The 24367-nt window shown below is 45.9% G+C and overlaps 1 protein-coding gene across 2 annotated transcripts; it reads left to right on the top strand.

Moving 5' to 3' along the window:
- Positions 1 to 551: 551 nt before the first annotated feature.
- lrp6 (low density lipoprotein receptor-related protein 6) lies at positions 552 to 24057 on the top strand. 2 transcript variants are annotated; one of them, XM_086060031.1, is made up of 23 exons: positions 554 to 1028; positions 3508 to 3919; positions 4062 to 4259; positions 5673 to 5869; positions 6461 to 6592; positions 7439 to 7835; positions 9666 to 9837; positions 12269 to 12485; positions 13276 to 13565; positions 13637 to 13863; positions 13957 to 14141; positions 14928 to 15254; positions 15353 to 15555; positions 15769 to 15956; positions 17368 to 17558; positions 19921 to 20130; positions 20713 to 20838; positions 21008 to 21244; positions 21546 to 21656; positions 21732 to 21956; positions 22029 to 22153; positions 22281 to 22378; positions 22485 to 24057. In XM_086060031.1, exons 1-23 carry the CDS (start codon positions 974 to 976, stop codon positions 22798 to 22800), a joined length of 4839 nt encoding a protein of 1612 aa, XP_085916157.1. In that variant the 5' UTR covers positions 554 to 973; the 3' UTR covers positions 22801 to 24057. The 2 variants fall into 2 exon arrangements, with proteins under 2 accessions (XP_085916155.1, XP_085916157.1); XM_086060029.1 differs by having other exon boundaries at positions 552 to 1028; positions 21732 to 22153.
- Positions 24058 to 24367: the final 310 nt, after the last annotated feature.

Here is a 24367-nt window from a genome sequence, read left to right as displayed (position 1 = left end):
AAGCAAGTGTCATTTCTAAACTGTGTAACAGTGAAATGTGTGCTGCTGGGTCACTATTTTATTGCTATAGGGTGCTGTTTAGGGAAAGGAGAGTGCAACTAGTTTTACGTTGAAATGTTGTGATTAACTTGGCTGAAGTGTGTGTGTGTGTGTGTGTGGGGGGGGGGGGGGGGTATATATAACTAGTTTATTATACGTACCAAATTGTTTATTTGCGTGTACGTGATTTGATTGACTTAATAGGACGTAACCTCGCGTGATAATAGTAAATGTAAAAAGATGAGAATAGTAGTAGGGCGCTTTGCTGCGTGAAAAAAAAAGTTGTTGGAAGTTTGCAGCGATCCAAGCGGGAGAGAAAGTAGTCCCTGTGGAATGTGAGCGCGTTTGCGTGTGGAGCGGCTTCCTTTCTCCCGTCGTGAATGTATTTTGCTCTAATCTTGCCATCTAAACGAGGCTGTTGGGTGCTTATGGCGATTATTTGGTTTTGTTAGCCTTCGAGACGGCCGATCGTCCGACAATAGCGGAGGAGGGGGGAGGAAGGGGTCGGCGCACGGATACGGCGGATGCTGAGCTGCAGGACAATGTACCAGCGTGCTTCGGCTTCCTTGGGAGACTTGGAGCGTCTAGCTGTGGAGCAAACAAGCGAACAACAAATCCCACGAAAGCGACAAAGGCTGCAAAACGACGACACCAGCCGAGGCATGGAACGCCCGAGCGTCCCGTCGACCGTCTGAGCTACGTGTGCGAGGTCGAGCGAGGGAGCAGCGCGTCGACGGTGGGGCAGGCAGGCAGCCAGGCAGCCAGGGAGTCCGCGTTCGAGGCCGCCGCCGCCACCTAGGAGGCGCGTCGCTCGCTGGCTCGGGCGGGCGGCCGAGCGCGATGTTTGTCCTCGCTTGCCGCTGACGAGCAACGAGAGGCGGCGGCGACCACAGGCCGACGAAAGACGAGCGAGAATCGGCCAAACGTGAGCAGCATGGCCGCGGTGCTGCGGACCCTGTTGTTTTCCACTTTTTGTCTCCTGCTGCGAGGTGAGTGAGCTCCCCAACGACACTTTAGTCGGCTTCAAAGTGTTAAGTGGGCCGCGCGGGGTCGTGGGCGCTTGTGTCGTCCTCGCGGCCAGACCGCTTGCGCTTCTACTTTGTCAGCAGACGAGACGACGTGCGAGCTAGCTAATTAGCCTGGCCTGGCTTAGCCAGGCCAAGGTAGCTAGCTAGCGGGGCTAATGTGCACTTTGGCCAAGTTCGCTGGAAAAGAATCTCGCCGCTCCAACTCGATCGTCCCTCAAGACTGCTCTGCTGTGCTTCTACTTCTTTCCCCCCCTCCCCACTCTTCATTGTTTCACTCGCTTTTTTAAGCATCTCCGTCAGCCGCTTTTCATTCCTTCGTGTTTTTTTTATGTGCTGTGCGAGTTGCACAAAAACACGCAGCAACACCGAAAACAACAAGCGTCAAGCGACAAACACGCTCATTTGCGTAATCTTCATCCAGAATGCATACGAGGGATGCACTTAACAGTTATTTAAATAATTGATTCATCTGTCCATTATTTTTTCATTTAATTGAAATTTTAAAAGGCCTTTTATGAATTTACATCTCTTTTCTGGAAAAAAAGAGGACATTTAACACTGACAGTGCTAGAAAAAAACAAACATGATTCAATTCTGGTTTGAACCGTACCGTCAATCAGAAAATGGGCAAAAAATGTTGATCATTGTTTTCCAAAGTAGAAGCAGATGTTTGCAAATGTCTTATTTTGGGAATCGGTCTGCTTTAATGGTATACTACAGACATTGGAGAATATGCATATTTATTTTTGAGAGGCTGAAATTTCTAAAAATTTGGATGACTTGAAGTTAAACAGGGTTTCTAAACGATTACTCAAGGCCCAAAATAGTTGTCGATCAATTTGATTATTGATCAGTGGATTACTAATACATCCTTACTGTATGTTGTGTGCCAAAATTGCATTTGCCATGTCAATACTAATAAGATGTGGAATATTTTTCACAATGCTTTTGTCGATTCAATCAGTTGGTTACGGAAAAACTTACAAATTGAAAGTGGTCACTGGTCATACATAGTATGTGTGTTAGCATTTACAGGATTTTGGAAAGGTATATGACAATTGATGGCCACTAAAGCAAAAAAAAACATGTTTCTTTTAAACTGGTAAAGCATTTTTCTTTTCCCTTTTTATTCCTTAAACTTTGCATTAGGCTTGATTAACGCCACTTTTGCTGTTCTGTTTCTACTCGTAACACTACTTGGCTATTTTTCATTTGGTTTTTCCATTTGTAACCTTTCTATTACATTGGAATTTATAGTCCGCCTTCCACTATTTTTTTGCCCCCTATTTTTTGACACTTTGCATCATAATTTCATTTTCATTCATAACACTACATTTTACTACACTTTTGTCATAACACAACATTTCTGTTGCGTGAGGGTTTGTAACTTTTCACACTGCCGCTGCTGCTCAATGTATTCAGAACGTCACCTGCCTTTTTTATCACCCATGCATACATAACTTCAAATTTGCTTTACAGGTCGAGTTGTTTTTGTTTGTTTGTTTTGCCATAATGGCACCCTTCTTGAATTAACAATGACACATTTTTTTCTCCTTTTTTGTTTTGTAAATGTTTATCAAATACAGTTTTAGTCACCAAGGGGCAGAGTGCATAATCTTTGGATACACTTGTGTCATCTTGAACATTCCTTTACTGATCTCAAATGCATTCCGCCAACTGAAAAGCAGATTTGAATGCCTGTGAAACTTCAAATGTTTGGCAAGAATTTTCTGATCTGAAATTTTCTTTTTATTAGAAAGTTGCAAAATATTTCCATTCATCATTTAGAATCGTCATGCCACTTTAGTTTGTGCTGAAAATAAAAAAAAGTTTAAAAGCGAAACTGAATTTGAGAGAACAAACTAAAAGAAGAGAGAGCTCGGCAAAGGCATCAAAACGAGGAGCCGCTACTGAAATCAGACCTTGTTGGGTTAATGTACTCGGTCCGCTTGGACCCTACCCGCTAAAATGTGTCCATCTCGACCCAAAGGGGAAATGATTGCCTACGTCGAACCCTTTTCTGATCATGAAAGATTTCTTACTGGCCGTCTCGAGTGTTTTCAACCATTTTTTGACATAAACAGTCCAATCCTCATGCAAGTCACCCAAATACTTACATTCACGTTTGAAAGGAACATTTCCAACAAATACATCGTCTCAATGTGTGAGGTTCAATTACCTCAATTACCTGCCCGCTCCAAAGATCAGACAATGCTGAGCTCCTTTTGTCCCACAACCTCCAACAAATTATTTCCGTTGCCAATTTGTACTGGCTCAGTCGGGTCTTAATTTATGTGGGACCCTGCACCACATTTCTATTGTAGTTTTTCTTTGTCATGCCGCTTTTCTATTCTACTTTGACCACCTCCGCCTCCGTGTTTGTTGGTGGACGTCAACGTTGCAATCTGACCAATGCGGCGGCATCCCCTCCTACCCCCAGGCGAACCGCTGCTGCTGTACGCCAACCGTCGGGACCTGCGGCTAGTGGACGCATCCCGCGAGCGCGCCAACGCCAGCGTGGTGGTGGGCGGCCTGGAGGATGCGGCGGCTGTGGACTACGTCTTCTCGCGGGGGCTTGTCTACTGGAGCGACGTGAGCGAGGAGGCCATCAAGCGCATTGTCTTGGACCGGGCAGGCGGCGGAGAGGGCGGGGGGGGCGCCGTCCACACGGTGGTGCCCGGCCTAGCCTCCCCCGATGGGCTGGCGTGCGACTGGCTGGCTGCTAAACTTTACTGGACCGACTCGGATACCAATCGCATCGAAGTGTCCGAGCTGGACGGAACCCTGAGGAAGGTTCTCTTCTGGCAAGAGTTGGACCAGCCCAGGGCCATCGCCTTGGACCCCGCCAGAGGGTCAGTTGCCAGCACGCGCTCGCATCTGTTACTAACTATTCTTGTTCCATCTCTTCTTGTTCAGTAGTCTAACTACAGTTTTCTACAAATTGACGCGTTGCTGACATTGCTGACAGCGTGCCTTCCCGTTTTGCGTCGGCAGCTTCATGTATTGGACGGACTGGGGCGAGATCCCCAAGATCGAGCGGGCGGGCATGGACGGGACCAATCGCTCCATCATCGTCGACCGCGACATCTACTGGCCCAACGGACTCACGCTGGACTACGAGCAGCGCAAGCTCTACTGGGCCGACGCCAAGCACAGCTTCATACACCGCTGCAACCTGGACGGCACCAACAGGTAGCGTCACGGGGCGTGGGGTCTCAAGCAAAAAAACTAACACACACTTGCTTGTGTGCAGGCATGCTAACAAATAGACTCAAATGTGTGTGTGTGTGTGTGTGGCAAGATATTTGCAAAAAAAAAAATGTGTGAGAGAAAGTGAACGTGTTTTTGTGAGTGTGACAAAAAGAAGCACAAAAAAGCAAATGTGTTTTTGTGGCAACAAAGCCCCAAAAAGTGTGTGTGCATGTGCTTGCAACTTTGATTGTATTGCGTCATATGGGTGCTCCTCCAAAATGGAGTTGATGGAAAACAGATGTCAAAGTTTGATTTGCTGCTGCACTAATGACGACGTCATGCACGCTGCTCTCAACACAAAAGTTGCACGCTCAATGCTCCGAAGCGAATAACGACACGTCACGTGCTAGTAAAAAGTTGTCTGCAATTTGAAATCTTGTCGAACGTTTGTTTGGAGCGCAGGTTTGACTTTGTTGCTCTTTGGCTGCTGTTAAAAAAAGTAGCTAGGATGCACGACCTGAATTTACATGCAGTCTTGTGTTTTGGGGGAAAACATTATTGTTTTGGGGGGGGGGGCGTCTGCAAATTTTGAACCTTATATGTAGATTTTTGTGTTTTTTGTTTAGGTGACCGTTGTTAGGATGGGAACTTGCTGGGTGCTCGCTCGTGGATTTTGGCATGAAGTCATGTACATGTTGCACTATTTGTTCCCTTCCTCCCGTCTTGTGAAAATGATTTAACGATAACGTGGGCCGCTATCAGATTGTGACGGGATGATAACTGTCAGCCCAAAAATGGCACTATCGTGCTGCAGTAATCCTCAATCATGGATAGGGCTTATGTTCCTGACCCCCCCCCATGCAAGAAGCGAAAATATTTATGCATTTATGACACTTGAATTTGTCAAGTTGAGTAGACATTTTTAAAATAATACAAACACACGTAAACATATTTTGAGCGCAAGACAAAAATATTGGACCGTTTTAAGTGTGCCGATCCCTCTGTGCCTGTTTGGTCCAAAAGACCAAACGTTTCATCTGACAATATATATAAATATATACATAAATAACCATACCTAAAATTGTCCGTAATAAAATGAACCTACAGCCGCCTCTTTCTGGAGGCATAAAAAGCAAGATTGCTGAGGATTTCACATTCTATAATCTCAAGCAAAAACTAGGTTGAGTTTGAAATTGACATACTTCCTGTTTTTTTCATAATGTCAATGAAGTCACCATATAGTGGCCAATAGTTGAATTGCACCAAAAATAAACAGGGCATTGAACAAAATAGAATTTTGAACAAAATTTGTGATAAGCCGTGCTATGCGAGCATTTCCCCAAGAGCCAATTTTTTTCCGACAAGGTGAGCCGACCCATGGCAGAAATTTAGCAAGATGTTATTTTGTTTCAGGGAGGTGGTGGTGAAAGGGGAGCTGCCTCACCCGTTCGCCCTCACCCTCTTCGAAGACACGCTCTTCTGGACCGACTGGAACACGCACTCCATCCACTCGTGCTCCAAGCACGACGGTGCCCGCCAGCGCGTGGTCCACTCGGACATCTTCTCGCCCATGGACATCCACGTCTTCAGTGCCAAGAGGCAAACCCAGAGTAAGTCCGTGCTTTTGCCTGTCTGAACGCTTCACCGTCAGCCCAAAATCAATCAGGAACTCGACTTTCCAGTCGCTTTGTGATGTCTTTGCACTGAGGGTTTTTGCTTTTGGGCGAACTTGCTGCAGCGACGTGACAGTAAATACCGTCATATATACCAATGCCTTCAAATAAGGGCTCGTATCACAATATCTTCGTTACCCCATATTTGATTTTCCAAATTGTTGTACTCAGTTGGAAGTGGCCGTTCCAGCCTCACTTCATGTTTTGGCCAATTTTGTGGAGTGATTGGCAAGTAGAATGATTGCAAGTGTTTTTTTGTTTTTTTTTTGCAGGTTGAAGTGGCAAATCCAATCAGGATTAGCATTTTGACAGATGATAATTTTTGGGAAATCTTGTCGTGTTGTTCCTGATACTGTGGGGGGAATACCCAATTGTAAATACGTGAATGCTCATACTACCACAAGTTACTTAACTTGTGTCTGTCTTCTTATTTTTATTTTTTGACACTGTTTTTATTTTGTAATATTTTTCCCTTTTCCATGTAATTTCTTACTTTCTAGCAACCTACTGACCTTTTGTGTGTTTCAGTGAACACGCCGTGCTCGCTGAATAACGGCGGTTGCTCCCACCTGTGCCTGCTGTCGCCCGACAAGCCCTTCTACCGGTGTGCCTGTCCCACCGGAGTGCAGCTGCTGCACGACAACAAGACCTGCCGAGACGGTCAGTGCACGCACACGTCGTTGGTCGACTTTTTGATAAAGCCACTCCCACCTTCTCGGAATTGAGTCGAAAAAAGATGGAGCATTCAGCCATTTTTCACTCCTTCCTGACAGTTTGGGGAGCTGTCAAGGTCCACTAGTTCAAGTGCTCAATTGTCATTAGCTTTTTTTTCGTTAAGTGATCGTTAAGATTAAAAAAAAATGGAAATTGCACTTTGATGGAATAGATTAGTATTTTAGATATATAGTATTATAGATAGTGTTTTATTTAAGGCCAAACCCTCCATTAGTGTGTAATTGTATTTTTTTTCTTCTTATTCTAAGTTGCATTCACAATTAGTTGTCAGGAGAGACAACACTCAATGAAAAAGCAGGAAGAAGAAAAAAGTCCAACTTCAGCCCCTCCCCCCCAGCAATGGGCGGGAGGCTGTTGTGAAGAACGCTCGCTGCCTCTTTCATTGACGTTTAGCTTGAGTGTGTGTGGGAGGGGGGCTTTTGTTGAAGGTGGGGTCACGTGCTCGCCCCGCAGACAAAGCCTCCTTTCACTCTTTCACCTCCTTCAATATGTGTTTGTGTGTGTGTGCGTGCGTGCGTACTTTGTGGTCCCCAAAAAAGCACAAACCTGCTGTCTACATTCACACTTTGACTCTTCAAATGTTCGGCAGGCCTCCATTGTCCATTGACAAGTGTATTGACAAGTGCTTGTTGATGGTTTAAACCTGAGGTGAGCTGGATGTTTTCTCCCATTGGCGGAGCCAGGCGCACGGTCCGATGACCTCACCAAGCCGAGTCGGTTGCTCGCTGGCGGGTGGGTTGCATAACGCACGCCATTTTTTTTGTGCGGCAGGCGCCACCCGCATGTTGCTGCTGGCTCGGCGAACGGACCTGCGGCGCATCTCGCTGGACACGCCGGACTTCACCGCCATCATCCTGCAGGTGGACGACATACGACACGCCATCGCTATTGACTATGACCCGGTGGACGGCTACATCTACTGGACGGACGACGACGTGAGGGCCATCCGCCGCTCGCTGCCCGACGGAAGCGATGCGCAGTTCGTGGTCACGTCGCAGGTCAACCACCCAGACGGCATCGCTGTGGACTGGATCGCGCGCAACCTCTACTGGACCGACACAGGCACCGACCGTATTGAGGTGACCCGCCTCAACGGGACCATGCGCAAGATCCTGGTCTCCGAGGATCTGGACGAGCCCCGGGCCATCGTCCTGGACCCTGTTGCCGGGTGAGAAAGCCCAGATTTGTAATGTTTTCTGTCTTCTGTAAGATATTGGTCACCCGGGCCGTATGTTTAATGATACTTGATGATCTTCATTGGCACATTTCAACATTTGCTAAAATGTTGTGATGCACTTCTGTTCGTCAGTCCAATGTCCTCAAGCAAATTAATCAAGCGCGCTATTGTTTTTCAGTTGTTGACTAACGAAGGTTGCCAAATCAAATGTCAGCTTGATATTTGTATGATAAATCTGATTTAGCTGCTTGGAATTCCACAAAATTGTCCTGATACATATGTGCAGCAGGAAAAAACATTATCCTTCTTCTTCTTCAATGCTTTTCAGAAGTGTTTGTGAGACAGTACGACAATTTCAGCTGAATGTAAGCAGAGTTGCAACAAATGAAATCACAATGAATTGATGATACTGCTCAGCAACAAATTTATTGTAAAAAATATATTTTTTAGCTAATTTAGGACAATTTGAATGTGCTGAATCCAAATTGATTGTATTTAATCAGGTCACCCTTTTTTATAAAAAATAAATAAAAAAAAGAAGACATTTTTGTTTACACGTACGATGTGTAGTTTACTTTTGTTTCCTATAGTTTTCTATTTTCACTTTATATTTCTTGACAGGTGCTTTTGCCAGTCTCGACGATTCAATTTACATTATGCAAAGTTTGTAACGTTTGATTAATCAAACTGTTGGGAAACAATTTTTTTTCAAATGAGAAATGAATAAAAATCAACCGATAGTGACAAAGAAATGGATTTATGAAGGAAATCAGCTTCACATAAAAGAAAAATGAATTAGATTTTCAGATTCAATTGTCTTAAATCAGTTGAACTAACAGAGACAAAATAATCTACAACTATTATGATCATCGGCTAATAGTTTTCAGCCTCTTAGCAAGCTTATCTCGTCCTCCATGAAAGCAGACCGATGGATTGTCTTTGTGTTTTTTTCTCTCCAAAATAAGACATTTGCAAATATTGGCTTTTATTTTGGAAAACAACCCTCAACATGTTACGGCCAAAACAAGGAATGGCAATGTCATCAATTTATGGACAAACTTAATGGTGGATTGAATCTATGACCAAAATAATTTATTTGCAGTTGATCATATGACAAACCTGTAAGTGACATGCAGTTGTACCTGAAGCAACCTCAGAAGTGTAGTAGTGCAAAACTAGTAGCCCCTCTTCAGCATGAAATGGTAGCCAAGGAATCACACAGTTGACTCTTTGATGTTGGCTAGTACGTCACCATTCCCTCTCGTGTCATACTGCGCAATTGCTGCTCATTTGTCTTTGCTTTCATCTTTAAATGAGACCAGGTAAGAATCGCTTGTTCCGATGAATTGATAGAGTGATGGATTGTGTACATTAGGGGTGTTAGGAAAAATAGATTCTGCAATATATCGCGATATTACAGCGCGCAATTCTCGAATCGATTCAATATGCGGCCGAGTCGATTTTTAAACATACATTTTTTATGGGAATATTCCAACAAAATGTCTTACTTAGGGTTAGGATTCACACATTAAGCATGGAAGAATGTTATATTAATGGAACATTAAGCCTTAATATTTTAGATGTACAAGTTTACTGATTAGTGTTTTCTAAATTTGAGGTTTACAAAATCGCAATAATAATCAATGTATAGATTCGTATCGGGATTAATCTGAATCAAATCGTGACCTATGAATCGTGATACGAATCGAATCGCCGGGTATTAGGCAATTCACACCCCTAGTGTACATATGGGCTAGCTGCAGAGGTTTTGGTGGAAATGAGACGTTTGGGGTGACGCGTGCCGTTCTGCCGGTGTTTCAGGTACATGTACTGGACGGACTGGGGCGAGGTGCCCAAGATCGAACGCGCCGACCTGGACGGGACGGAGCGGGTGGTACTGGTCAACACTTCGCTGGGCTGGCCCAACGGCCTGGCGCTGGACTACGATGAGCGCAAGATCTACTGGGGCGACGCCAAGACCGACATGATCGAGGTGTGGGCTGCCGCCGTATTATGCTTCATGCTCAGTACACTCAAATCGAATTTCAGATCAAAATGAGATTACGAAATTAAAAATAAATACATTCTGTTTTCAATTCCATGTCAAAAATTGCAGTCAGGTGGTGCATGTCTAATGTTTCTTTTTTTGCGATTGGAATTTTTGACTTTCTTTTGAGATGTTGAATTCACACAGTTTTTGAATGGTGAGAAATTAAATATTAGGAACCCAAACTTTGCAGTTGAAATTGTAACAGATGTGGCAGATGTTACTTGCATGCTGTTTTTTTTTTTTTGTCTATTTGAATCTGGAATGTTTGCGTGCTGCATCGGCAACACATTTTCACTCTGCCAAGGGGCGGCGACCGCTCCTCCTGCCTCCCGCCTCAGCGCAACTTGGGCCTCCTCCTTCCCTCTCAGGTCTCGTCATTTTTTTCCCCTTCATTTTCTTTTCTTTTCTTTTCTTTCACTGGCCAGTTCCCACATCTGGTTCCGATTGTGGCTGCGCAGCAGCTGCGGTGGGCTCTGTTTAGAATAGCTGCAGAATGTGAAACATCGCCACACTGTGGTCAAACCTTTTGGCTCACCATGGAAACTTCTTTTTATATTTACACCCTTGCTATAGATACATATGCGTATATAGTAATACTGCTGTATCACAGATTTTTCTATCAGATGTCCTTTTTTCGTGTAGAATTTTCTAATGTGTTTTAAAAAATAGGGGTAGGTAGAAATAAGGATGAATTGATCCATTGCGATACTCTCTCCTCAATTCAATGTGGATTTGGCAAATTATCCAGCGGGAGGCGCTTTGCGTGTGATTCAGGTCATGTGGACAAAGGCCAAAAAAATAAATGAATCAAGACAACAAGCAGTGCTATCATTTTGTGTTCCCTCTGAGGCTGCAACCAAACGCAAGTCTTTTTCAAGGTGTACCAGGCTCAGTATTGATTTTCTGATTGAAGAAAGAAACATTCTTCAAGTTGACATGCATTTTTCCTTTTCAGTTATTGTACAGAACTGTCATGTTTTTGACGTCACAACTAATCACAACTAAGTTGTTATTGCCCAAATTTTTCTTTTCAGATGTTTTATTGTGACATACTGTATATGTTCACATGGCCATGAAAATAAATGAATCCACCCTCACTGTCACTAAATTGATATGAAAGTATTTCGATAAGTACTGAATGAAATCCCAAACTTAAAAAAAAGAAATTGAATTGAATCAAAATGTTATCGAATGGTGGACTGGATTACTTGCAAAACTGAGCCCGATTCAAAAGTTTGTTTTAAAATAAGTTTTGTATTAGAACTTGGAAGGGTTCAATTTAACAGATGTATTTTTGAAAATAGGTTCTCACTCTGTTCTATATGTTGGATTTTTGGCCAACACGGACAGGTCTGGTCACTGACAACAGGCTGTCCATAAGTCTCTTCACAACTCAAACAAAAGCAAATTAAGAGCCAAAATGTGTGGAAATATGACGAAAAAGTAGATATTGGAAGTAGTTTTTTTGCTGGACGTTTTCCATGCTTAATCCTGCAATTTTGCTGAGTGTGTGTGTGTAACTGATTTATTTTCAGTAAGCCATAATACACTTTGTGCCTGCTCTTGAAGAGAATGTCTTTTTTTTAAACAAAGGTTTTGATGTATAAAGTAACTCAAATACACAAGTAAATTATGCATGTCATATTTTTTTTGTGAAGAGAAGCAGACAGCCTTTTTGTTTCCGGATTTGGTGGTTTGATTGCTTTCCAAGGTTTTTTTGTGTTGGTGGATACGCTGCTAAAATATATCAACACAGCTAGCGGACTGACTCATGCTGCACACGCGTGTGATTTATGAGCACGTCACATGTTGATATCAACATATGAAACATGTGTTTGCGCTTTGGTGCTGTCCGGTAAATGCGGACGTTTGTTGCTTGATAACGTTTGAACTTGACATGGCAGCCAAGGGAGCTGCGTGCGCGTGCGTATGTGAGTGTGCTCGCTGGTGAGCTTTCAAAGTTGCGCAACAGCAAACGTGCGAGCCACGTGTTGGTGCGTTGGTGAGCGTGGAGGCTAGCAGCAGACATGATGGGACATGAGAGTACGTCAGGACACCCAAGCAGTCGCTAAAACAAAAAAACATCTGCTCACAATTATCCTAATTTGACTTCAATTTCACTACTACATTTTGTTGTGCTAAAATGATCATCATGTTTATTGTGATCAGCAATAATCGCAATGATATATTCAATGTATTTATCATGTTTATGGAAACATCTGTATTTTTACTGTGCGTAATGGATTGATGGAATTTGCATTCATTGCAATGGAGAAAGATGATTTGACATACAGTATGCCATTAGGTTAGGAGGGGGTCCACCATTTTGACAGCAACAAATAATGGTCTGTGTGTGCGCGCCTGTGTGTGTCAGGTGATGAACATGGACGGGACGTCGAGACGGGTGTTGGTGGAGGACAAGCTTCCTCACATTTTCGGCTTCACGCTGCTGGGCGACTTCATCTACTGGACGGACTGGCAGCGGCGCAGCATCGAGCGCGTTCACAAGCACACGGCCGAGCGCGAGGTCATCATCGAGCAGCTGCCCGACCTCATGGGCCTCAAGGCTGCCTACGTCGGCGAGGCCTTCGGTGAGTATGCCGCAAAACCTTGGCCTCGAGCTGGAACCAAATTGAAAAGCACCATGAAAGATGGCAACCGAACCCTTTTAGTGGGCTTCAGCTACGGTCAGACTCAACGGGATTTGAAGTATTCTAGTGACACCATTACATGTCAAGTCACAAGCATGGAATGAATTGACAAAGATGAAAAAAAGTTTCATTATAATTAGTTAGTTTTATAAACGTAAATTATAGTTTCAGTTAGGGGTGAATCTTTTTTTATTCTGCCTTGGCATTTATTTGGTAAACACAGTCACAAAGGTAAGTCGAGCCAAGGCAAAGGGGACTTCAAAATAAAATATTTCCAATTAATAGATGGGCCTCAATGCAATAGCCTTGTTAGGCTTTTATTTTGAAGTTGGCTCCGGTTTCCTGTAATCGTTGCTGCGGTTGACTTTTCTCCATTACTGCGTTGGTGACAATGACTAGCAACGAATGTCGTGGGACTCCTTTTCAAAGGCCGAATCTGCACACTTCCCTTTGAAGCTGCCAGCCTGACAAAGTTGACGTTTTCTATCCATCCAGCACTCTCATTGCTATTCCATTTGGAAAACAAAAATGCTTTTTCTATTTTAGTTTTGGTTATTTTGTTACTCTTGGTTAATTTAATTAACCTTGTGGCAAGAGCGGCAACAAACCGCTTTTATCGGAGAGTTTCGATCCAGTCCAATATGTCCGTTTTTGTTTGTCTATGGGATGATACCCTATATCAATATCGCCGCTGACTACCGGCTGGCGCTCTTCTTCCGTGGCTTGACAGGTACCAACGCATGCGCGGAGAACAACGGCGGCTGCAGCCATCTGTGCCTGTTCAAGCCGCAGGGCGCACAGTGCGGCTGCCCCATCGGGCTGGAGCTGATCTCCGACATGCGCACGTGCATAGTACCAGAGGCCTTCCTGCTCTTCTCGCGCCACACCGACATCCGCCGCATCTCGCTGGAGACCAACAACAACAATGTGGCCATCCCGCTCACCGGTGTCAAGGAAGCCTCCGCCCTTGACTTCGACGTGACCGACAACAGGATCTACTGGACAGACATCACCCTCAAGGTACGCGAGTGCGGCGCTTGCAGTGTGTGTGAAATGCAACGTAACTAAAAGCGAGTGTGTTTTCCTCGCAGACAATCAGCCGGGCCTTCATGAATGGCAGCGCCCTGGAGCACGTGGTGGAGTTTGGTCTGGACTACCCTGAGGGCATGGCAGTGGACTGGTTGGGAAAGAACCTGTACTGGGCCGACACGGGCACCAACCGCATCGAGGTGGCCAAACTGGACGGCCAGCACCGGCAGGTCCTGGTTTGGAAGGATTTGGACAGTCCCAGAGCGCTGGCACTGGACCCGGCTGAAGGGTGAGCACAGGGTCCGCTCGGGGCAGTTGGGTCGTGTGTCGTCACTGTACCGAAATTCATGCCTCAATGCTATAAATGTTGTTGCCTCCTCAGCTACATGTACTGGACCGAGTGGGGTGGCAAGCCCAAGATCGACCGAGCGGCGATGGACGGGACCGGTCGCATCACTCTGGTGGCGGACGTGGGCCGAGCCAACGGACTCACCATCGACTACGCCGAGCGCCGCCTGTACTGGACCGACCTGGACACAACGCTCATCGAGTCGTCCAACATGCTCGGTAATGCCGCGTGATGCTCCAAAACCTGAGCAATTTTATATCCTCGGAAAGATTGTTGATTTTTGTGTGCACTTTGACACCCGTTTTCCATTTAAGACGTTCACAAACCGAGCCAAAAGCCAAGCGGCTCAACTTGATAGAATTGGGCAATCGCCAACGAATTGATCAGCAACTAATGAAAATTATTCAGACGGTCAGCAATTAATCAAAAGTAGTTGCAGATGGTTGGCAACTAAAACAAAGTACTTTATTATAGTTAGTAACAAATAAACTAGGTGTAAATGGCTGGCAACTAATGAAAAGTAGCCGCAGCATCATGGCTCAACTGGTTATGGAAGGTTGGCAATTAGTGAAAACTAGTTACAGAAATTCTTACCAACAAATGAAGTTGTTGTGGACAGCAACAAATGAGAACTACAGTAATTTCTGGACTACTAGGCGCACCTGACTATAAGCCGTGCTAGCTAAATTTGGGGAATACTCGAATTTGTTACACACATAAGCCGCACTCGACTGTAAGCCGCAGGTGTTTTAATGTTATCGCCCCGTGTTCCCACTACTTTCATTTCCATAATGAGGGCGCAAATTGTCTCGCTCTCGTTCTGTCTCTCTTACTGTATTTGGGCTCACTTGGTTTGTTTTGCTCTTCCTGATGCTCTTGTACTGATGGATAAGTCGTACCTTTGTGAAAAATTTGCGGTTAGAAATTACTGCAGTTGCAGATGGTCTGCAAGATGAGCCCTCAAAATTTGTTGCGTCTTCTGATGTGTTTATTTTTCGCTCCAGGTCAGGACCGCGAGGTGATCGCCGACGACCTCCCTCACCCATTCGGCCTGACCCAGTACCAAGACTACATCTACTGGACGGACTGGAGCCAGCGCAGCATTGAGCGGGCCAACAAGACCAGCGGGCAGAACCGCACCATCATCCAGGGCCACCTGGACTACGTCATGGACATCCTGGTCTTCCACTCATCCCGCCAGGGTGGCTGGAACGCCTGCGCCTCCACCAACGGCCACTGCTCGCACCTCTGCCTGGCTGTGCCCGTCAGCAGCTTTGTTTGCGGCTGTCCCGCTCACTTCTCGCTCAGCTACGACAACAAAACCTGCAACGGTGAGAAGCCGGCGCGGCATTATTGTCTTCATTGACCGTTTTGGGACGTTATCCTATGATGTGTTTTAAGCCGTGCCTGCGTAAATGTTGATTTCCAGCGCCGACGTCCTTCCTGCTATTCAGCCAGAAGACAGCCATTAACCGCATGGTGATGGACGAGCAGCAAAGTCCCGACATCATCCTGCCCATCCACAACCTGAGAAACGTGCGCGCCATCGACTACGACCCGCTGGACAAGCAGCTCTACTGGATCGACTCCAAACAGAACGTCGTACGCCGCGCTCAGGAGGACGGCAACCAGGTGGCTTTGGGTTTTCGAGTTCTCACTCAACCGATCATTGTTGCACTTGCACACTTAATAAAGCCAAAGCCAGTCAGACAGCAAATGCTTTGGAAAGTGGCGCACACATGAGGAAACAAACGTTGTACTTTAGTTCAACGTGGGTATATATCAGATGTAGAGGAAGCGCTTGGTTGGAAGGTGCATTGTCTCTCTTGTTTGTGTTTGTGTCAGAGCATGACGGTGGTGTCGGGCATGCAGCTGTACGACCTGAGCATCGACATCTACAGCCGCTTCATCTACTGGACCAGCGAGCTCACCAACGTCATCAACGTCACGCGTACCGACGGCGGCCGCGTGGGCGTGGTGCTAAGGGGCCCACACGACAAACCGCGCGCCATCGTGGTCAACCCCGAGAGAGGGTGAGTCGACCCTCGCGCTCCAGCTCCCCCTCCCCCTCTCGTATGCTTTAAACACATCAAGACACACTTTGAAGGACTCAAAACGAAAGCATTTCCGCTCGCAGTTCAGTAGAAGTTTACTGGAAAACTAAAATAATTTAGCATAGTATTTTTTAAGACACCAAGATGTTCACCCAAATCATCTCATTCCTTCTAACCAAAGGCTTTTATCTTAATGCTAACATATAATCTGAAACACTATAGATTGGGTAACAGGAATTAGAATTGTTATGGTACAGTGTGTGGCAGTGGTTCGGGACCAAGATTGATTGACAATTGAACATTGACAGCCGTTAAAAGGTTTAGAATTGCCTATAGATGCCACAAGATGGCAGCAAAGCACTACTTTTTATGGGGGGGGGGGGGGGGGCAGGGTTACACTTTGACAAACGTCTGGCTGGAACCGCAAAGGAAAATGGTAGACAAATTAGTAAATCATCACCCCCAAAATCCCCATACCCCCATCCCCATGCTGCTTTATTCGGACCATTCGGAATCAGATCGCTTCAAAATCAGCAATGGCATAAATGACGAATCTTGGGAACACCGCAGCGGTGCTTCAAGTACTTCACACGTGAAGCTGATTTCAAGATTTATAGATGGAAAGCTTGGCACGCCAATGCTTCTCTAGGACGGCCAGCTGGCTGCTTCTTGCCAGGAAACTTTTAAAGACTTTCACATGTTTGTGCGCAGGTACTTTTTTTCTTTTGTTTCTTTGTGTTTTCTCTTGATTTCTGGTTGTTTATTCTCCAGCTCGGGCCCGCCAACTCGTTTGTTTTGAATAGTAATTGTAGCGTTCGCTTCAGGCTAGGTCCGGCCAGTAATCTGCGTGCGGTTTCCAGATGAAGTTTGCAGATGTTGCGCTCGCTCACTCGCTCGCCTCCAACATTCCACAAGCAAAACATCCCAGCAAGCCCACAACAAGAAGAAGCGACCCGAGTCTGGCCGGAGGCCCACAGAATATTCTACAAATGACATTTGATACAGCTAGCAACACAATATCATTTTTTTTGCTACTTCTTTTTCAAGGTGGTGGAGCAATCTAAAAATAAATTTTATAAATACATTTTTTATCGAGCTTTTCTAGATATGCAAATATGAAAAATGAGAAATAATCACAACTACCATAACACACTGGTGAAGAAAGATAACTAAGTACGTTAGACTAAGAAAAAAATAACAATTCATAGTAATAATAACGATCGCTAACTTAACTCCCAAACTTAGTTCGCTCCGCCTTGTGAATATATTAGGGCTGAACGATTATGGAATGTCAGCCCAAGAAAATATGACATTGATATTCCTCAAGTAAGCAGTGCTTTGAAAAAGTTGCTCCTACTTCCAATTACAAACGTGTGACGCGTTTGCTCAGTTACATGTACTTCACCAACCTGCTGGAGCGCTCGCCCACCATCGAGCGTGCGGCGCTGGACGGGACGGAGCGCGAAGTGCTGTTCTTCAGCGGGCTGGGCAAGCCCGTGGCGCTGGCCGTGGACAACGAGATGGCCAAGCTCTTCTGGGTGGATTCGGACCTGCGACGTATCGAGAGCAGTGACCTGTCAGGTACGCACCGTCTGGGTCGGGCGATGGAGTCGGCCGCGGCTCACAGCATCCGCTGATACGCCCGCGGGCAGGCGGGCCTCCTGGAATGTCAGCCATGTGCGCAGAAATGTTGAGCTTCTAGTACAGTGATAGGGAACCCTGGTCCTCCAGAGCCACTGTCCAGCCTGTTTCCATGTCTCCCTTCACCAACACACCTGATTCATGAACAAGATCGTTATCAGGCTTCTACAGAGCTTGCTGATTTGAGTCAGCTATGTTGGAGGAGGGAGACATGGAAAACAGGCAGGACAGTGGCTCTTGAGAACCAGGGTTCCCTATCACTGTCCTAGTGGTATTGAATATTGTTGGCGTAGTGCAGCACTTTACTGTAAATTAGTTACTGCACCCTCCCTCGTGAATGATCCCGGCAATACATGCATTTCATATTCCAGTATTTTGCATTTATTGCAAGGAGTCGCAAGTGACTCTGGAAACAAAAGTTAAACATCTATAATAAACAGAGATCATATAAAAAACATTGAAAATAGTTTTACAGTTAAGCACATTTCAACTTGTAAAACCTAGGGCTGAATGATTAATTGCGTTTGCAATTAAATTGCGGTTTGACAAAACGCGATTACGTAATCGTGAAAAGCTGTGATTTAAATGATCATTGAACGGAGCGGAAGGAGGGAAAGAGGTGGGGGGGGAGCAGGAACGTCACCGCTGTAACTAAAGCCTGGCGTCATAACTGCACGCAATTTTGGTGAGTTTTTTTGTCTCATGAAACCTTGAGACGAGTATCTAACATATTTAATCTGTTGGATCTTGGTTTTAAAACAACACTTTCACCGTTGTGAGTTATTAGTAAATGTCTTATATTTTGAGGGTAAATAGGTCTGTATGCGGCCATATGTTGTCATCCGATTTCATGGATGAAAATTAGCATGGATGAAATTATTATTGCGCGTCATTACTCACCGTCATTTAGGTGCTGCCGCCGCCGCAACCTCTTTTAATGTACATGTATTGTAGCGTTGGTGAACTAATCAGGCCAAACAACAACTCTTTAATGACAATTTGCAAGTAACTGTCGGCCGTAACCACGCCAGAATGTAAAATGTTACGTCATATAAGCAGGTATAATTTTACTTTGCCATGCCTACATTTTAGCATGTGTGAGTTTACTGACTGCGGATCGTTAAGTTTTATTTTTTAAATATGAATATTGAATTTGGTTATTTATAAATGCAGTTTTTAAAAAGTGCAGTGTTTACATGTTATGTTTCATGCAACATGAAAAGTTGGTTATGTTGAAGTGGTAAATTGTAACTGTAATTGTAGTAGAAAAAAATGTGATATTAAAGCTTCCTTTGCCTTTATTTTAAGGTCCTATAATCTAGAATATATCTAATATTGTTTATTATCATTAACTTTTTGTTGGGTAAAAAATCATTGAAAAGGACCTTGCAAAAAATTATTGCATATGATATCGGAATTTGGGGGGGGGAAATCGCAATTAGATTATTTTCCATAATTGTTCAGCCCTAATAAAAAAAACATTTTTAACATTGAAAATAGTTTCACAGATCACATTTCAACGTATAAAAGCTCATTTTTAATCTATGCCTACGATTCCTAATAATATGAATAATATTTTTTGAGTCGAGTATAGTGGGGCCCCCACACATTCACAAATTCACCTATTTGTGAACCCTTTGTTTTTTTTAACCTATTCCTTGTTTTGCAGAATCACACTTAATTTCAGTATTTTTTCCGTCTTACCCACTTATTACTTATTATTATTTCATGGGGGGATTTTTTTTTCTCTTCCTGGTACTATAATGAGCATCAATTATTAGCAGATTTTTGCTATTCACAGTCAGGCCCGTTCCGCGGGAGTTTGCTGTATTTCTTAGAGATTTATTTTGACTCAATGACTCGGAGACCCCCTCGGAATTTAGGTTCGTGGCGGCTTATTGCTCGGTAGTTTGAACTGAAACTTATCAGACAAATTTGAGTAGTAGCCTAAATCAAGGGCTCCGGGAGAAATGTAGAGAAAGAATTAAGTGCTTGACTTGTGCACACAAAAACCTTACCCCAAAAAGGATATTTCTTCCCACCCCAAAAACTCAATGTCTCCGCTAGCTGTCGTCCGAGTTTGAAAATCTTGATGTTGTGAAATTGTGTGAATTTTGGAAATGTTGTCAAATTGCTTGTAGTATGTGGCCAGCGATGAAAAGCCGTGTAACATGGCGGGCTAACGCGTGTCTCGGTCCTCCTGCCCTTCCCTTCCTCAGTTCCTCAGTTCCTCACCCGTTTTGTTGGCCTAGTTCCCGACCGCCTTGTTTTTGTTTGGGCCCCGCCCCCCCTTCCTCCTCAGGCGCCAATCGCATCGTGATAGCCGACTCCAACATCCTGCAGCCAGTGGGCCTGACTGTGTTCGGCAAGCACCTGTACTGGATCGACAAGCAGCAGCAGATGATCGAGCGCATCGACAAGACCACGCGCGAGGGCCGCACCAAGATCCAGGCGCGGGTCGCCTACCTCAGCGACATCCACGCCGTGCGCGAGCTCGACATGAGGGACTACGGTGAGGCGACCGGACCCAAAGTCCAATTTGGACTTTTCTTCTCTGGTCGGGCAGGCTTGTTGCCTTCAATGTTTGCGCTGTGGAGTTTGGCCTTGCTTGATGTTGTCAAGCGGGGCTGCGTGCCCTCCGCTTCGCCTTTTCACCGACCACAACTGGCAACAACCGCCTGACATGGCTTAATCAATCATGGCTTTAATCAATTGACCAAACATCAATTGACGAAACCCACCAACCAGTCTGTCGGCCAACTAGAGATGTCAAAATGAATCCGTAAATCGGCAACTAATTGAATACCAAATAGGTCGAAAGCTATTTTGATTATAGTCATTGTTTTGAGCATTTACTTCAATTTTTCCAAATCCTCTCAACATCAATCATTCTCTAATTTCTGTCATCTTTAATGATTGCAGACAGATATTTTGTGTTGAATCAAAAGAATAAATTGCCAAGGCAACTGACCGACTAACAAATCTGTTGATTAACAAGTCTCTTCACCTCCCAAAAAGGCGTTGATTCATCAGCCAGATGAGACGTGTCCAGATGAGGCCATTTACTGACATGCACTTGGCGTGTTGTTGGCAGGTAAACACCCGTGCACGTGGGACAACGGCGGCTGTTCACACATCTGTATCGTGAAGGGCGACGGCACCACACGCTGTTCCTGCCCTGTCCACTTGGTGCTGCTGCAGGACGAGCTGTCCTGCGGAGGTAATTGCTTTTGGATTCTCTGTCCAATCCGTCCTCCCTCCCTGACTGTCATCTGTAGGGATGGTCTGATCCGATCCACTGTATTGACATTGAGTCAATTGACTGGATCGGAATCGGATTGTTTTGTTTTAGAACCAGTCCAATCCAAACTATATCACATTATCCACAGAACCCCCCACGTGTTCCCCGGAGCACTTTTCGTGCCGTTTGGGCGAGGTGGACTGCATCCCTCAGGCGTGGCGTTGCGACGGTTACGCCGAGTGCGACGACACCAGCGACGAGGTGGACTGTCCGGTTTGTTCGGAGAGCGAATTCCAGTGCGACAGTCGCCAGTGTATTGACCTCGGCCTCAGGTGCAACGGCGAGGTCAACTGCCAGGACCGCTCCGACGAGAACAAGTGCGAAGGTGAGACTGGCTGACCCTTTGCTTTTCCGGAGTTGACCGGCACTGAGCCAGGTTGCCCAACGGGATAAATCCCTATCGCATCAACATCTAGAACATCCAAGATATTAATATCTAAAATTAGGACGACATCAGTTCTGTGGATTTGCCGGCTTATGCTGCATGGAAAGCTAAGCCAATGAGTTTGTGGCTAGGGTTAGGACCGGACAAAATCATAGTGCCGGGATCAGTGGCAGTTTTGTATAGTGGATGTGTCCGTCGACGGGCCTGCGCTCACCTCATGTGGCATGGCTTTACATTTCAGTGCGCTGCCCGTTGGACCAGTTCACGTGTGCCAATGGCCAGTGCGTCGGCAAGCACAAGAAGTGCGACAACAACATGGACTGTGCCGACAACTCGGACGAGATCGGCTGCTGTAAGATGGTTGCCGCCGCCTCCTCTTCCTCTTCTTACTGTTTTTGATTTCCCTTTTGTGTCGGCCTTGTTGTAGACTCCACAGAGGAGCCGCCCCCGCCCAACAACACGGTGGGCTCCATCGTGGGCGTGGTGATGGCGCTCTTCCTGGTGGGCGCCGTCTACTTCGTGTGCCAGTGCGTCCTCTGCCCTCAGATGAAGGACGACAGCGAGACGGTGGCCAACGACTTTGTGGTCCACGGGCCCTCTGTGCCACTGGGATACGTGCCGCACACCACCCCTCTTTCCAGTTCGCTGCCGGGTGAGCCGCTGACCGCCGCCATGTGCGCGGGGCGGGGAGGACCCGATGCTAACCACTTGCCCTTTGTGCCAGTCATGTCCGGAGGCAAGTCCCTCAGCATCATGGGCGGCAGCAGCGGGCCGCCGTACGATCGCGACCACATCACCGGGGCCTCGTCCAGCAGCTCGTCCAGCACCAAGGGCCCCTACTTCCCTCCGGTCAGGATCCCTGCACACTCCACACTCACACAGTTGCATGTTGTCACCACAAAAGGAGAACATTTTGTGTGTGGGCGAGGTACGACCCATTTTATGTGGAAATGATGTGATGTTTGCTTGCCATCAGATCCTGAACCCGCCTCCTTCTCCCGCCACCGTCCACTCACAGTACACGCTGGAGTTCGGATACTCGTCCAACAGCCCGTCCACGCATCGATCCTACAGGTACGCATGTGCAAAGCACGCACAAGAAAAATAAGTTGTCCACTGTGTTTGTGGTGGGGGAAATAGCAACTTTGTGTGCTGCAAGTTTGCATTTGTTGTCCCGCAGCTACCGACTGTACACATACCGCCACTTTGCCCCTCACACTACGCCGTGCAGCACCGACATGTGTGACAGCGACTACACGCCTGGCCGCCGCACGCCACTGAAGTCTGCGGGCGGCGGCCGTGGGGCGGCGGCCAAAGGCTACACCAGCGACCTCAACTACGACTCGGAGCCTTTCCCACCGCCACCCACGCCTCGCAGCCTTTACCTGTCGGCCGAGGAGAACTGCGAAAGCTGCCCGCCGTCGCCCTACACTGAGCGCAGCTTTTCGCACCACCTCTACCCACCCCCGCCCTCGCCCTGCACAGACTCATCCTGAGCCCTGACAAACCCCCCCGCCCTGCCCCCAACCCCCCATGTAAATAGCAATTGTGCATAAATGAGGTTAAAAATGGGAACGCCAGGCCGGCTGCTGCGGAACATTTGTACATTGAAAAAGAGAAACATATTTATATATTTTCTATACAGTGTTTACTGATAATGATGCCATAGAGGTTTGTATTCAGACATTTGTACATTTTTTTTAAGAAAAGCTTTTATTCAAATCACACACATAGAAGTTGCCTTAAAGGACAGACACTACGCCAAATACGGAGCATCCGCCATTCCAGCCGCACCATCCCCGGTCCGCCAGGCCACAACCCCACCCCAACCCGCTTCCCAAGGGACCGAAACCAAAACACGCGTCCCCCGCCGAGCAGCCATCTTGTGCCTGAGCAGTGGGATGGGAAGTATTTTTGTAGCACACCGTCATGTATTTATAAGCTATACGGTATACATAGACGACAATAAGAAGACGCGTTGTAAAGCTGTCATTCCTATTTTTCTACAAAATCGGCCCCGTCTTGGGTTGACAAAACGCCAGCATGAACGTGACAATCTGCTTGTCCACAACAAGTTCTGTCCTCTCCCTTCTTGGCGCGCGTGAGGCTCCTCAACCTGTGGAAAGTTTGCCATCCAGATGAGACGGGCAACCGACCGACCGTCTCTTGGAATGATGGAAGCCTGTGAAGCTGTTGTCACGCGTGCGATTGTCGGCCAGGCCTTTTGGGTGAGCGTCCAACTCGAAGCTGTCGGTCTTCCGCAATGTTGGGACAGTTTGTGAAACAGCTGGCTCGTGTGGAAGGTTCAACAAAGCCCATTTGTCTTTTTTTCTCCCCACCTTCAAGCACTTTTGTCTCCAGCTCGTCGTCTTTTCTATTTTTCCGCGGCCGACCAGCGTTTGGTTGTTCGTCCTCCATTTTGGCCCATCCAGCTGCCACCATAAGCTGCTCTTGTCCTTCTCTTTCCTTTTGTTCAACATAAAGTGAGTGACATTTTACCTACTGCCGTGTCCGTGTCGGTAATTCCTTCGTCCTCAAAATCAACACCCGCTTGTCCTCACATTCTATTTTTCACTCAACAGTGTCTCGTTGCTTTCATGTTACTTCTCGTTTTTCCATTGAATTGAAAAACAAGTCTTGGAAGGATTAGACCACCCTTCTTTCTTGAATTTCTTGTTCATATTGATACTTGCTACCACTGAAAGTTTCACCTGAAGAATATGATCAACACAACAAATATACAGCTGATTCTACCATACTTTGTCCTCCTATTTGATATGATGCTCAATCGTAAAAAACATAAACAAAAAAAAAATCTTGTCACTACAACAATTTAACCAAAATAGAAGCAACCAACAAAGTGGGGGAGCAAAAAGAGCTACCAGGAAAATTTATATCTAATCAAAGCAGGAAGAAAAGCAGACAGATTTAAGGTGCTGTCTTTTGGGCGTCACAAGTATTAAATAGACGTATAGCCATAGATGCATGTAGAAATATAGTTGCACTGTATTTGGAAGAGAGAGAAAAAGAGTTGGTCAACAGTAAGCTAACATGAATGAACTT

Source organism: Leptonotus elevatus, chromosome 17, assembly GCF_054856555.1.
Source record: "Leptonotus elevatus isolate MCC_2025b chromosome 17, RoL_Lele_1.0, whole genome shotgun sequence".
NCBI lineage: Eukaryota > Metazoa > Chordata > Actinopteri > Syngnathiformes > Syngnathidae > Leptonotus > Leptonotus elevatus.
This window is presented reverse-complemented; position numbering and strand designations above follow the sequence as displayed.